We start from the raw sequence: 15,656 nt of genomic DNA on the forward strand, positions 1-15,656 counted from the left end.
TTTCATCCTGTATTTGTAGAAACAGTTGTCATTTTTATTGCATTTCTGAATCTATGAAATCATTGGAAAATAGAATATTATGTTGTTAGCCTTCAAGATCTTATTATAAAAAAAGGTTTGCTGATTCTCTGAGTCACTAAACATACTCTTAACACTTAACATACCTCATACATCAAATTGACCCAGGAACATCATCTCTGTTCCTCACAAATGAACATAACAGGAGGGTTAACAATGTATTTATTTCAATTTAGTTCTAATATGCGGAGTATAAGTCGGACCCTCACTGGCCTCACCTGTCATTGTGATAAAATAGAAAAAGGTAAATTAAGTAAATATTATTTTCCATTGATTCGTGTTAAAGATTTCCACAGTTTCTGAGGTTAAAATCGCCAAATTTGAGTGTTGCGCGATCACAGACGGAGCGGAAACTCCGGGTGAGGCTCCGGAGCACTTCGCCTCATGTCTTACTACAGGACTCGCTTTGAACATTGTAGCTATACTGGTGCAGTAGAAACAGATGAACAGGGAAATGAACGGGGATGAACGGGGAAACATTCAGTTCTTCAATCGTAAATCTGACTTCAGAGGAGTCGGTGCCTCACCAGCCATCAACCTCACTGCACGTCACTACTTGGTACACTGAAGAACGAATTAATTAAATATAAAATATTCATTATTTTCACAAGCTCTTTTTCTAGCCGACTCATCCAAGTATATTGGTGTTGTCCATTTCATGACGTCAACCTAGAGTCGGCCTAGGCAGCATGTCTGGGTTTTGTCCACGAAAACAAAAAAACATCTAAATTTTTGCAAAGATGGATGTGCATATAGTGCATGTAAAATGAAAGCGTTCAGCCGATCGATTTTATTTATTTATTTATTTTTTAACGGTTGCGCCAACTGAAGTGGCAGCAAGATCGTGTTTTTGCTGTTAAAATAGCTTTTTTGTGCTTTTTTTTCTCATCCTTTTTGACCAAAATGTGCATCTACAAGTACTCGAGAGATATCCTCCTTCAATTACGACATACATCGAACGGATGTAAACATCTGATTCCTCCAGAGATTAAGAAGCCCTTCCGTGGATGCCGTGCTGGGGCTAAACTTAAGGCTAGAGGGTGGAAAAACAAGCCCCTCGTGCCATCGATTGTCATGGGAAATGTAAACTCTCTACCGAACAAGTGTGAGGAGCTGATAGCCTTGATAAAAACGGACGAGGCATACCGTGTGAGTTTATATCTGCTCACAGTGAGCTGGCTGACTGAAGTGATCCCCGACTCAGCTGTTAGCATCGCCGGCTACGCTCTCGCCAGACTGGACAGAGAGGTGGAACTATGCGGGAAAACAAAGGGTGGTGGACTTGCTGTGCTGGTCAGCAACAAGTGGTGCCATCCCGGTCACATCACGGTCAAAAACAAGATCTGCACTCGTGATTTGGAGCTCTTGGTGGTCGGTATAAGATCATACTATCTTTCACGATGTCTGGTCAGAGGAGCACACGGAGTAATAGGCTCCTTTCACTGCGCTGCAGGACAGAACGCTTTAAGAACTCATTTGTCCCTTCAGCTATCAGGCTGTTTAATGAACCTGCCTGATATGAACTGATACTTTAGTTTGTGAACTGTCATTTTACTGTTGTTTATTGTGTGTGGTTGTGTGTTTTGCTACCGGACACCTGAATTTCTCCTTTGGGAGATTAATAAAGTTTCTATCTATCTATCTATCTATCTATCTATCTATCTATCTATCTATCTATCTATCTATCTATCTATCTATCTATCTATCTATCTATCTATCTATCTATCTATCTATCTATCTATCTATCTATCTATCTATCTATCTATCTATCTATCTATCTATCTGTCTGTCTGTCTGTCTGTCTGTCTGTCTGTCTGTCTGTCTGTCTGTCTGTCTGTCTGTCTGTCTGTCTGTCTGTCTGTCTGTCTGTCTGTCTGTCTGTCTGTCTGTCTGTCTGTCTGTCTGTCTGTCTGTCTGTCTGTCTGTCTGTCTGTCTGTCTGTCTGTCTACCTATCTATCTATCACTGCTAGCTCCAGGGAGAAAGTCTGTGTGTTAGCCTGGGGGCGGGGCTGGCAGCAGACGCTTCTTGGAAGGGGCTGTTCTTCCCTTTGTGATGTCACGATGTGAGAACCCACTTGTTTTCGTGGGTTGAGAGGTGCTCAGAGAGCAGGTTTTTATAGGAATACCCAGAAATGCAGGAATTGATCCAAATACTACATTTTTTTCTGGAGGAATTAACATTTTAATACACTTAAAAGCTCAAAAAGTCGGTTTAGCATGATATAGGCCCTTTAATGATATTTTCACCTATGGAAATGTCTAACAGAGAGATAGATACTAACTGAGATTGAACAGAATTGTGTGTTGATGGTGCCTTTCTGGCTCCTTGGGCAGAATCTTTGGACCTGAGGCCTTCATGCCTCAGAAGCGATGCATTAAAAACTAATAGAAGACCTGGAGAGGAGGACACCCACACGCTAATGATGTAAAATCTTCATGAAACCTAAAGTGCAATTTCCAGAAGAGGATTTAGGAAAGTGAGAGTTTCTTAGCAGAAGTTGAGCTAAAACCTGCTTGAGTGGTGATTCATCAAACGCATCTCCAAACACATTAACGTTCTTAACAGATATAATTATGTACTTGTGTGCAGCCTAACAGCAACACTTGACTCTGTGATTATCATTTGAGAAAAACATTGTTAATTACAACTCAAACACTGAAGTGAAGAGGCTCTGGAATAGAAATGAAGCCTCCATCCCCTTCAATTAAAAGATCCTCGTCAACATCGACTAACTCTGAGGAGAATTTTTTTTGCAGAAGCGTGGACAGGTTTCCTCCCAGCAGAGACTTTATTTACTTTCAGATGACTTTTATTTGTTGATTGTTTTTCCTTCTGGACCGACTCATTTGCTCTCATTTAGTCCTCCAACCTTGATTCACGTCTTCCAGCTACTGTTGTTTGGCCTCCTGCTTGTTGAATAATTCATGGCTTCCAATCCAATAGTGGTGGACTGGGTATGGAGGGACTGCAAAGTTGAATTACAAACCATCACACCGTTTCATCTCATAAAGTTTTCTCTTTTTTTCCACAAAGTGCAGAAGTCAATTATGACTCCTCTGGCAATAACTGGCATAAATAAAACACTGAAAGGCTCCAAATCCTTGAGAGACTTGCCCACCTTGTGTACATTATTGACGCCTGTTCTGTTTTTTCTTCCTATCCTCGGGTAAAGAGTGGACTCTACACGCTTTTGTTTCCATCGCTCCAGGCAAAAGAGGCCTAATTTGCACCAGACTCTTTTGGGGCCAATTATTATAATACTAAATGTGCTGAAAACACAATCAAATTGAAAACAATAAAGAGCTTCCAAAGTGCTGCATTTTAATAATCTTCTCATTAAAAATGCATTTTATCTGTTCAGCAGTTTGTAGAGTTTTGCCTCGTTCACCTTGATTTCTGCCAGATTACCTGCTAAAGAGGAGAAAAGCACATCGGGTGAAAGGAAACTCTTCTGTTAGCAAAGACAGCCTGTATTCACAGTATTGACTTTCCATGAACAAGTCTATTCAGAAACTAACACGGTTATGGAATAGGTCTTAAGCTACGTTGGTTTACACCGGGCTCGAAAACTCGCGTTCAAGTGACCACTTCCAAGAAAATGTCTATGTAATTGGGCGCATATGCGTGTTTCAGGATTCAGCGTTCACAAATCTCATATTCATGTGTTACTTTGCAGGTTTTTTAGTCAGTTTTTGGGCTGTATGTACCAAAAAAAACACAGCCATTAAACAACATCAAAATTTAAACCAGATCAAACTTTGACCTGTGTAAATATTTCTAAACGTGTAAACAATGTCTATTCAAATTTGAATCTAATCAAATTGAATGGAATGGATCAAAAGAATCATGAATCAAATCAATTCTGGAAATTATTGGTAAAACCCAACCCTATACTGTGGTCACATCTCCCAAAATGCCACTGCGCAGCAATCTGAATTGTACGTTTTTCGGAAGATTTGGCAGACAGACATCAGCGGTTGCATTTGTAATCAGGAGGCAGTTGCATTTCAAGGTTGCAGTCACTGGTGGCAGTCCAACTGACCGGGCGGCTGGCGGAGCTGCACATGGACTGCCGCCATCCGGAACATTTACACATCGTCCAGTCAGAGATGCTGCCGGCCATCGATCCAGCTGCCACCTCCCAGTGGCCGCCCAGCCGTCACCTGATTTCATAATGGCTTCATTCCCGCCTGACAGACTGGCGCCATCTGCATTCATGACAACGCCGACAATTTTTTCAAAAATCCGGCAGCGGCAACTCATCTGAAGATCCTGCTGATTCCTCCCCATCGTGGAGTGGCACCTGTATTTGTGACCGTTGCATAAATGTCTGGCATGTCACATGGCCGGTATGAACGTAGCTTTAAAGTTTCTTCTTTTGTTGGCAAAGGATGCAGAACTTTGTCATTTTTGACATTTGAACTTTTTTCCCTCTGAGCTTCAACCTCTCAGCACACCATGAATATATTTTTCTCTGCTAAAGTCATTTGTTTCCCGACCAACTGACCAGAGAAAAGGTTGCAGATGCATTCCTAGTTAACAGAGACCTTCAATGAATAAATTAGCTTTTGCCTTTGTGAATAATTGGGATGCATCTATTAACTCTCCGTTGCTGTTTTGTTTGAATTATGTCAGAAGCTTGTGTTAACTCTTTCTGTGTGTGTGTGCTGTCTTATTCATGTACTTTACTGCTTTTGTTACATCAATATCAGGAGAATGCAGGTCAATAATAACATGACAGTCTTTTACATACAACTGACCACAGGTTGGTGTTCAGAAAGTGGAAACATGCGGGGGTCTTTTTCAAAATCTGAACTTTTTCTTCCGTTTCAGATTTGCTGTACACAGTTTCATCCCCACACAGTTTTACAAACGAGGCCTCAGGTTTTCTTTGTTTTCAAAAGAAGACTGGTTAACTCCAGCTGTGGCGCTCTTTGAATTCAACACGTTCAAGCACGCTCTCTGCTTCATTCTTTATTCTGTCTTTAAATAAAGTTCTGTTTTGTAAAAACAAATTCATCATCAAAGTTTAAAGACAATACGACTGATTTGAAAATTCTTTCTGGTTCTCACTTGAAGGGTTGCTGAGCTGTGATTCCTTGGGGGGGGATAACCCCCCAAAATAAAGGGGGTGGGCCTTAAAGGGTAAGTAAGCTGCAGATGAGAAAAACATCAGACATTTTCAGTCTGCATGTTCAACCTGTTACATTACATGATTGAGAACGTTTTTGCATCGAAATAACAAATCAACATTTTGGCTAACAGTTCAGGCAGATGAGCACATATACCAGGAAACTCCAGAACTGCAAAAAGATGAGCTGAAACATTTGTTTTCCTCCTAAAAGAGCACTTAGGGTGAAACAGAATACTTTAGTCAGTTTAAGAATAAACGAGGTGAGCATTAGGAGGAGAACAACATGGCGGCATTTCTAACTGTCTGCAGGCTGGTTGGTCAATTTACTGAGAAAACTGCGTAAAGCTTTGTGCTTCAGGTTGTTCGTTCATCCATTTTCTAAACCTGGTTATTCCTGTTCAGGGTCAAGGGTCGCTGAAGCCTACCCAGCACATGTTGGGAAAAGGCGGGGTTGACCCTGGACAGTTTGTCATTCAGTTGCAGGGCAGACAGACAACCAAACACACAAACAAAGGACACCTTTAGAAACACTATTTAACGTATGAAGCCAATGTTTTGGTCTGTGGGAGAAAAAACAGTCATGCATGAGGAGAACGTCAAACTCCACACAGAAAGAACCAGATATGAACCAAGTCTTTCTTACTGTGAGAAAGAGAAGGGTGGTAACCACTACAGTCATCTTGCAGCCACGCTACATGTGGTTTAAACCCCAACATTTTCTTGCTTACACATATTTTTTAGGTTTGGTTACAGCATTTTTAAGGTAAAAAAAAACGATTGTGGACCAGATTTTGGTTCAGAGACTGTGGTTCCGTACGGATCTGCTGGCTGGGATCATTAAACATGGCAGTTCTCTAAACCTACCTTCACACCTCCCTCTGTGGCCCACACTTCCAATAAAAACACTATCAAAATGTTTCGGGCTTCCACATTCAAACTCTCATGTTCACGCGTCACTACGCAAGTTTCTACAGTCATTTTTGGGTTCTGCATGCAAAAGACTCGTCCATTGAACTCGTGTTAAGAGTTCAATTTTGACCAATCAGGGACTCAGATTTGACAGTGATATATGGATGATGTTCCCTGTAATTCATGGAAGTGCTAAGTTTGAAAATTGGTCATGGAAGAGCTGTTTGTGCCTAAACGGAGTTATATGACCCCATACAATTAAGTGACACTGCGGCTTCTCCCGACCTTATTGTTAGAGCCATTTAAACATTCTACAACGTTTTTACTGGATTTTGTAAAAGAATAGGTCAACTTAGGAGCCCAGCAGTTCTATGTAGATGAGATGTATGACGTAGTAGATGCGCATTGTTTTTGTCAGTTCAGTGAAGCTAGAGCTAGAGAGCGCACTAGTTTTTTACCGCATTTTAACCTTCTTATAACATGTTTATATGTTTTATAACATAATTTACGTTTTTTGTCACAATACATTTGGAAAGTAAACATCTGAAAACGAAGATCTTGGACTGTGAAAGCTCATTTAAGAAAGATGCGTCAACTATAAGCTCCGACTCTACAGCTTATGTGAGCCTTTCAGAAATTAGACGGAGCCGCACTTACGGTATATCTATCCCTCCAAGCAGAGAGACATGGAAAAATAGTGTTGTCAAATTCAGACGTTACCACCGCTTTATGATGACTTTAAAAAGTCATGCAAAAACCAAAACGCAATTAAGAGTCACCTTGAATTATAAAATACTAACGTATAAATGTGAACCTCTGAGAGCACAACCAGGTGAAGCCTACAAGTGCGATTGAAGGGGGACAGCCATCCCTACAGTCCCTTCACTCCTCCTTAAAAGATAACTTTATGACACCATTATAGATTTAATTCCCCCTTCAGTTGGAGCAATATGGAGGAGCCAGAGGAGTGGGGAAGCAACCCAGCCCAAGTCTTTCGTTTTTCAGAATAGAGCTGTGAAATAAAAAATCCAGATCAAGATTTGCAGGATTTGCACTACTTCTACATTTCACACCAAGCCTCTTCTGACTGTAGGTAAAGCGGACATGCGCTAGTGAACAGTAGAAGAAAAGCCCCTCCATGCTTGTCCAGTGTGAACACCATGGGCTAAATGAGCGTTCAAGAATGTGTGTTGAACACAAGCTTAGTGGAAGCAATGAAACAGCTTCTAGAAGATTCTTTTTCTCGTTGCCCCAACAAGCTTTTCGTTCATTTAGTGGTGGATACTGACAGACACACAGCCACCTACTGTATGGAAGGGCGTCGGCATGCATTCAGGCCCACACTGCTGTGAACCGTGGGGGGGGGGGGGGGGCTGGTCAGGGAGGGGTTTGGGTAAGTGAAGACTCAGGATCTAGAGTTGATCAGTATGACTTGACTGCTGTGAGGAGGACCGAAATGAGGTCCAGGGTCAGAAACCATGACGGATGACAAAAACCTGAAATGCCAAAAGGTCCACATTTAACCGAACTTCTCTGTGGAAACAGGACTTGGTACTAAAACATCTGCAGTAAATAATCACCCACTAAAACCACAAATAAAATAAGTTGAATGTTTGATGAGACTTGCTACGCTCAACTCATCACAGCCCTTGAAAAGTAGATCCAAGTGAAATCTGAGACACTTTTATACTCTTCAGACACTCTTCTGAGCAAACGTTCAGACAGAAAGGTCAAACTTTTACGTGTCCCTTCGGCGAACATCTCATTGAGCAGTAAGACGATAACTTGAAAGTTACATTTATTTAGCTTCCATTGTTCTTTTTCTTGTGAGAGAGTTGGAGTTGGTAAGTCAGACTGATAACCACAGCAGATCCAACACAGAGTCAGAACCAGCTGCTTCTCCGTCATCCTGAAGTTAGTGGTCGGTGATACGTTGGTGTGTTGCTTGTGTTGTTTGTAAAGTCAGACTCCTGCTTTTCTGTCACCTGAACTCGCTCACAGTCAGTTACTCTGCTGCCGAGCGGCGTTAGAAAGGCAATTCTTCACACCTGTCCGGCAGAGAAGCTGCCATGTCTGCACTAACAGACCGCATGATGGAAGGGGAGGGGGGCCATGTTGGAGCGCTGTCCAGCAGAGCCACAGACGGAGTTCAGTCAGTCCAGAGGGTTGAGCACAATGACATGTTGTTGCAGGTGTAGAGGAGCAGATAAATGCATCTGGGCTCTTGAGAAATTTGTGAGATTCTCATCATGACAGGATCCTCCTGACCTCAATCCCAGCAGATGGTTTGTGGAAAAACCAGAGTCTGGATGAATCAGCTGTCTGGTTCCTGTGGGTGAGACTCAGTGGAGAGGACAAAAGAGCAGGGACACGGTCCCTGATATATGTGGATCTGTTTAAGAAGTTCTTTGGAAGAAGTGGCTCTTTTGTTTGTTCTCAATGATGAAGACCCCTCCCCCCATTAAAAAGTGTTGAAGTCTCACTCCAGTCATCTTTTTATTTATTTTCAATGCGTTCCCAGTGCCCTTTTAATTATAATTCTGCTGTTTTTAGCCAAAACCCACAAACTATGGAGTGATATTTCTGCCACCATGTTGCACACAAAACTTTCTAAGTTGAACACAAAGTTTTGTGTGCAACATGGTGGCAGAAATATCACTCCATAACAAACCTGTGTTGTTTTCTAGGACAAAGTTTCTGCAGAGCTGCAGGAAATAAATGAGAAATTTGCCTCTGAGTTGTGGACGGGATCATTGGTTAGGAGCGACCCAGCCCCACCTTCCCCTCCCTGTTCCTGAGAACTCTCTGTTTTCGTGCTCTCCCGCTATTTTACAGCCCCCCACACCGCCAATTTAGAATTACTGGTGCACCAAAAAAGGCGATCAATATTGAAGTTGTACAATGAATTAATTTGTCGGCAAGTGGATGCATCAGAATGGAGCGGAGCAGGGAACTTGTGGCCCGCCCAGTGTTTTTCTATGTAACAAATAGGATCTTTTTCAGATGCTGACTTACAATAATTTGAGCAAATAAATACTCAGAAATGCAATTTTAAGCTTAATTCTCTTTATACATGTCCTCCGTCAGGAGGAAAATGCCACAGGAACATGTTAAAAACACCAAAAGCAGTTTTCATAGGAGTGCCTCTTTATGAAATGATTTATTTTTACTGTTTTCTGTTGGTTTGTTACAGCTTTGGGGTCTTTGCAGCTGAACTTTGATTGAGTCTTCACTAAATTAAAACCGTTTTTTCTCTGGCTCAGCTTTATCATCCTTCTGTTGAAAGATAAATTTAACAGTCCATGTCATGTCTAAAATTGTTCTCAGTGCCAATCATCGATTCAGATTTAAATTAGCCAGTCAACTTTTTTACATTCAGTTTAAAACAGCTGTAGTTGACCAATGGGCGATTAAATGGGCGATTATCAAAACACTCAATAAAACCTGTCTAAATAGCTGGGTTCTAATATTTTGTTTTACTGTTAATAATTAATTAATTAATAGTACTATATTATATTAAAAAAAACTCGATATGCAAAGTAATATAATTATTAAATGTGCCTATGGTTTATAGTTCATTTTATATGTAAATTAAGCTCTTTAAAACCTCCAGGTTACTAATACTTTTGAGAATGTTTACTGTATTTCTGTTCCCCTTAGACCAAAATACACACAACTATGATTTAAAACCTCTTATTTTATATTAAAAAACACATCTGATACAATTACAGATTTAATACGGAGAGAGTGAGTGGTTGTTTCAGAAGATAACATTTTTGAAGCGTCAAAATTGTATTTGAATTCACATGACGTTATTGGATTTGTCTGGGCGTGGCTGATTGGATTGCTTGGACAGTGATTGGACAGAGGGTTGGTCACGTGATGTGTTGTAGCCAATGAGCTCGGGCGTCAACAGGAAGCTGCTGTGGAAGAAAAGAGCGCCCCAGTTCAAAACGGAGACGTTAGGGAGGCGAAAAAGTTTATGTGTAAGACTTTAAGCTCACCCAAAACCACAGGAAGAAGTTCCCGCAGACACCGTCTGCATTACTTTTATTAAACTCAAAACATAATTCGAGAGTTTTGTGAAGGAATCGTCGACGCCATGTTTTTGTGATTCCGCTGAACTCGGAGCTCTGAGCTTCTCCTCCTACCGCTGTAGTTCATGCTCGGACAGGTACGTAAGCAAACACACAGCACCTGTTCTATGTTTATAGGCCATAAAGACCGACAATTCTCTGAGTTTATGGGCGTTTCATTCCAGAAATGCTGTAAAAAGTGGCACGGTTAGTCGAGACAGAATGAGCGCAGCAGCATTTTATCCGTGTTTTATTTTTTTACTATGGAATGGAGTATTGAACATTACAGAAGGGCTTGATGTAACCCACCTGTGGACTCCTTCCTCCTGTGGAAGGAGTCTGATCCATAAAGGTCAGGAAAGGAGGTGGAGGAGAGATCTGACGGAGTCTGACCTGACCTGTCCATGATGGACAGGTCAGTCCATGCTGCTTGATTGTAATTTGAAGCAGAATAACTTTATTAGTCTGTGGCAGAAACTATTTTGACTCTATGAAAGAAGAAAAAAGAGTGACAAATGCATACACTTAGGTGTTAAACATGATTGTGTGTCATCATGAGGCCCTTTTTGTTACTTTGTATGGCTTGTAGGAGGATCCTGGCCCACTTCTGATCCGACGGCGTCTTCTGTGTCGTGGCGACGATGAGCTTCTCTCCAGATGTGTTTGGGCGTCCGGGCGGCTGCAGCATCCAGGAGCAGAGGGAGCGCTGGCAGAGGAAACGCTGCAGGACAGCCAAAGAACTGGTCCAGACAGAGCAGCGCTACTGCCAGCAGCTCCAGCTTGTAACCACGGTATGTCACCTTCTGCTTCTTTATGTGCACCAAAACAAAAATAAAAAATCTGTCCTGTAACCAAAACAAGACAAACATGAGGCTTTTTCTGTCCCGCCGCCTACCGGACGACGACGACGACCAGATTGTTTTCACAATAGTTCTTTCTTATTGGGCCTTTGAGCAACGCATACTGCCACACGCTCAAAAACTCACCAACATTTGCACACACCTAGTAACAACTGAAAATTTGTTTTGGACATAGTGAATGACCCCCCCACCCCCTAAAAAGATGACATCACATTGGGAGAAACCGTCAAAAACGAATGGTGCCATAATCCATTATGGCCCCTTAAAAAATGTTTTCAAAATCTTCTAATGAAACAAAAACAAATGACTTCGAGATATTTAAAGCAAGTGTTGAAATTATTATGGGATGGCCCTGGGATCTGCGCATTGGCGGCCATTTTGTGATTGTGTGAAATTTGGCGTTTTTTTTTCTTTTTCTTCACATATTTGCACAAAATGGGAAAAGAAAACTTCAGTTTGAGCGATCTTTCACAAAATTTCCCAAACGTGCCACCAAGTAAGATCTATAACCACAACCAAATTGTTGTTGACCTTTGACCGTGAGTAGATACTGCCATCTTGAGTTTTCGGAAATAAAAACGCCTTCTACAAATTTGAACTCTTACTAGTGATTTCCATATTTTCGCCTCAAAACCCCTCGAGCGTCACTGGAAATTCACTTGGGGGATAAACAGGTTGGTTTTAAAGTTTGAACATTTCATATGGAGTTAGTGCGGTGAGCTCGCAAAAGTGGCGTTCTCTGGATGCTGGAACATTTATTACTGGAACTAGAGCTTTGACGGTGTGGGATTTTTGATCACCATGATGAACCAGTGTTGTGGTTAAACCCCCCCCACACACACACACACACACAAACACCACCAAACACCAAATCCCCCCGGCGGCCGGGGGAATGAATACAATTACAACACAGCATTCTTTATTAACAAAAAACAGTAACAACTAATTACTACCTATCTAACTAATGACTAACTATATAGGTGTTGTGGAATGACTGTGTGTGTGTGTGTGTCAGCGCGCTGCATGTGTAGAAGGAAGTAGCGTGCACAGGTGTGTTGTGGGTGCGTGTTGATTCTTCTGCAGCTCTCTGGTTACAGACATCTTCTCAGAATATTATATATTGCCCAGTAATAAACAGACTGCAGACACTTTGTCACCTTTCCGGTAGCCGTGAGCCTGACACCCATGAAGAACGCGGGGCAGGAGGCTCCGCCTTTGTTTATACAGACACGTAACTTTGCGCTGCACAAAATAGTTCCCAAACTAAACATGTAGTGATATTCATCGAAATCTAACAATGCGTGTTCATGTTTGGTGTTAAAGAGTGAAGGAGAACCCCCCCCCAACACAAAATCCTCCGGCGGGCAGCCGTGTCGCACACTCAAGAACGCACGCAGCTTGTAATGGAAATGAATACAATGGAAATTAATAATTAGAACGCAGTAAATTTGTTGTATTTCCTCGCGATACGGAAACGTCTGTTGTAGAATGAGGATGTGTATGTGCTGCTGAAACCGCGCGTGTGTAAGTAGAGGGACGCGTGCAGCGTAGAGGGAGAGAGAGAGACGCTGCGCAGGGAGTGAAGGAGAACAGTAATAAAAGGTTTCCCCCAGAAACCCTTGAAGTCTGAACACAGGACTAGCAGAAAAAGTAAATTATCAGCAAAGACGAATGTGTTTAATGTGTTTTATTATAGTTCCAATCACGCACCAGATGCAGAACTAAAAAAAAACAACAACTTTCAAATACCAAAAAAAAAAAAAAAAACAGTGCGGTGATGCAGTGATGAGGTCATCACCGTGGTGATGCAGTTATAGTGACACCCCTAACTGGAACATTAAAAATGTCACCAAAGAATCCTTGGCTCAATCTCAGCAAAACAAAATGACATATAATGTGAACATATTAGGAATGTGGGCGTGGTCAACAAAAAACCACAGTTGCTAAGGAAATCCAAAAGTTTGCATTTGTGGGTTTATTTCTAAAAGTCCTGTTGAAAAAAGTGGTTAGGAATTTGTCATGTGCAGGGTGGGCGTGTAGCAGCTGCTTGGCCTAGGAGGGCGGGTCAAAAGGGGGTGGAGGGGAGAGGCAGTCCATGTAACGCCTTCATGTTGCCTGCAGCTTCAATTTTTGGTTAAAACTTCTTTCATTTCATAAAACAAACCTCTTCTTACAGAATTTATGTTGTATTGAACACACTAGGATATTTCAAGCTTAAATAATTGCAAACATGTTTTCTTTTTCAGAGCAGTCACATCCTGGAGTTACGGAAAGGAAAACAAAATGTTTATTATGAAAAATTTGACAAAGAAAGAAATTGGGGGGGAAAAGAGCTCGTGCACCAGTTTTTCTTAAAAAAAAAAGGATTTCCATCTTTGTTTACCGGAGCAAATGTCCCTTCTCACAGTTCTTTGTGGAGATCTTGAAGGCCAAAGGAACCCTGAAGCAGAACGTCAGAGAAGCGATCTTCAGTTCTATTAAAGACATTCACTCAGCAAACCAGTAAGTGTTCTCTGATATTTTTACAAAATTTCTCCCAGCTGTAGTTGATGAACCTCTTCTTCACCTGGAGGCTCCTATGTCTGACAATCATGTTCAGATTTCAAATGATCTTCACGTTGAGAAGATGACTGAATAAACAGTCTGGAGCAAGATGAAATTCTCAATACGGACTTCATTATAATCCTGATGTAATTAATAAAGAACAATCTGTTGGAGCACAGTGCCAGTCAGCAGCTCCTCTTCCTCTCACTCGCCTGTCACCTGCTAGAACTGCTTTAGAGAAAAACCAGGCTTTCTGCACAGTGGGGTGTTCTTCATCACTGCTGAACCTGGAGTGTTTGTTCCTCTGATCAGGAGAAGACGCAACGTCTTTAGTCTTGACAGCTGCTAACAGCTGAAGAGCTGTGGTGCTTTTAAGACTTTCAATGGTGAGAACGTTTCTCTGGCTTTATGCATTTCTAATGTCAACTTTGTCCTTACACTTATTAGTGGAACATTTTAATCACTTTTAAGGACTTCTTCCCAGTTAGACATTTCCTTAAATCCCTCTGGTCCATGTCCAAACCACTTTTTCATGCTGGTGACTGAGCAGCATCGTTTTTAATAAAAACTTCTGCAGGCTCTCAAGATCTCACTAGTGCTTTAGTCGACCCATGGAAAGCTGTGGGCTCAGTCACTTAGTGTATACATTTTTTTGCTGCTTTTTCAGCACAGTTCTTTACTTTTTAGACCGTACTGCAAAATGCTCCTGTCATTTTTGTACACATTAATACTACTGTGGTATTTTGCTCTAACAGTGTAAAGCTGTGGAGGGCATAAGTGATGCTGTCTGCTCAGTTCAGCACATAGGTGCTGATTTTGTATCTTTACTTTATTTTTTTCATGAACATTAAGAGAAGTGCTCACTTAAACTTTTAAAGCTTCTTTCATTCTATGATTCATCCTCACCTACTTTTACATGCAACTCTTTTAATTTTGTTTCCTCTGATATCCTTATTTTCCACCTGTTGAGGCCATAAATAGATGAAATACTCAAAAGGTTTTTCTCAACAGCGCAACTTTAGTATTTGACTTGAGTCGAAGTCAAATGTAGTCAAGAAACCACCAACAAAATTACTTGGTTATGTTTGAACATATCTGATTGAAAGTCTTAGAGCCGTAGAACCTTGGCTGAAGCCAATATTGACCTTTTTATACGAATATCTCTAAACGTCAAAAGTATTTAACAAATCAAAATCAAATCAAATCCATTTTTGCATTTGACCAATCAGATGCACGCCTTCATGTTATAGACCAATCGGATGGAGCTCCTTTATGTTGGATGTAACCCTATGTAGACTAGGGTTAACTCTTATTAAAATTAAACTGTTGCAGTATACCGCAAGTTATATCATCATGGCAATATATATAGATCACTAAAATGGCATCTCTTGAGTTTTCCTCATATCGTGCAGCCCTACACCCAAGTATCTCCACCAGTGTGATGCATAAAGGGATGATGAATTGCTGGATACTTGGATGGATGGATGGATGGCTGGATACATGGTTACCTGTATGGCTGCTCAGGGGGATGGATGAAAACTGGATGAAGAGATAGATGAATACATAGATGATGGATGAATACATGGATGGATATATATGGCAGTGGCTAAATTTCCAATATTATAGAATAAAACAAAAGTTTTGATTACAATCAAAGATTTTTGTAACGTGGCAAACTGAAGGCAGTCTGTACAAGAGACACGGCACAGAGGAGAATGATTGACAAGCTCCACAAACAATCAGGACGCAGAGCACAGTTTGCCTTGTATTAAAAAAAAGGCTTCACACAAATCTGCAAGACCTCAAAAAATGATCTGCCATAAAGCAAAGGGGACACCCTACTTGGATTTAGGGCTACATTAATACTTGGTTTTGGTAGATGGATAGATGAGTGACAAAACATTTCAGGAGAGAGAACTACAAGTCCAGATGCCACGACTCAACTATTAAGATGTTTTGTGGATGAATGAGAATAATCGTCGATGTTCATCTCTCTATTTTGGTGCATCGTCAGAAGGTTTAGACAACTATAATTTTGAAAGTAATTGATTTG

At 41.2% G+C, this 15,656-nt stretch overlaps 1 protein-coding gene across 1 annotated transcript in view; it reads left to right on the top strand.

Annotated features, from left to right (window-relative positions):
- The first annotated feature begins 10,037 nt into the window (after window positions 1-10,037).
- The window catches only part of arhgef39 (Rho guanine nucleotide exchange factor 39), a 41,270-nt gene continuing 35,651 nt past the window's right edge, over window positions 10,038-15,656 (top strand). The window contains exons 1-3 of the mRNA XM_004082996.4: window positions 10,038-10,297; window positions 10,789-10,990; window positions 13,467-13,561. Coding sequence (XP_004083044.1) covers window positions 10,841-10,990; window positions 13,467-13,561 — 245 coding nt within the window. The 5' untranslated portion in view covers window positions 10,038-10,297; window positions 10,789-10,840. The remainder of the gene's footprint in view (window positions 10,298-10,788; window positions 10,991-13,466; window positions 13,562-15,656) is intronic.

This window comes from Oryzias latipes, chromosome 23 (assembly GCF_002234675.1).
Source record: "Oryzias latipes chromosome 23, ASM223467v1".
Taxonomy (NCBI): domain Eukaryota; kingdom Metazoa; phylum Chordata; class Actinopteri; order Beloniformes; family Adrianichthyidae; genus Oryzias; species Oryzias latipes.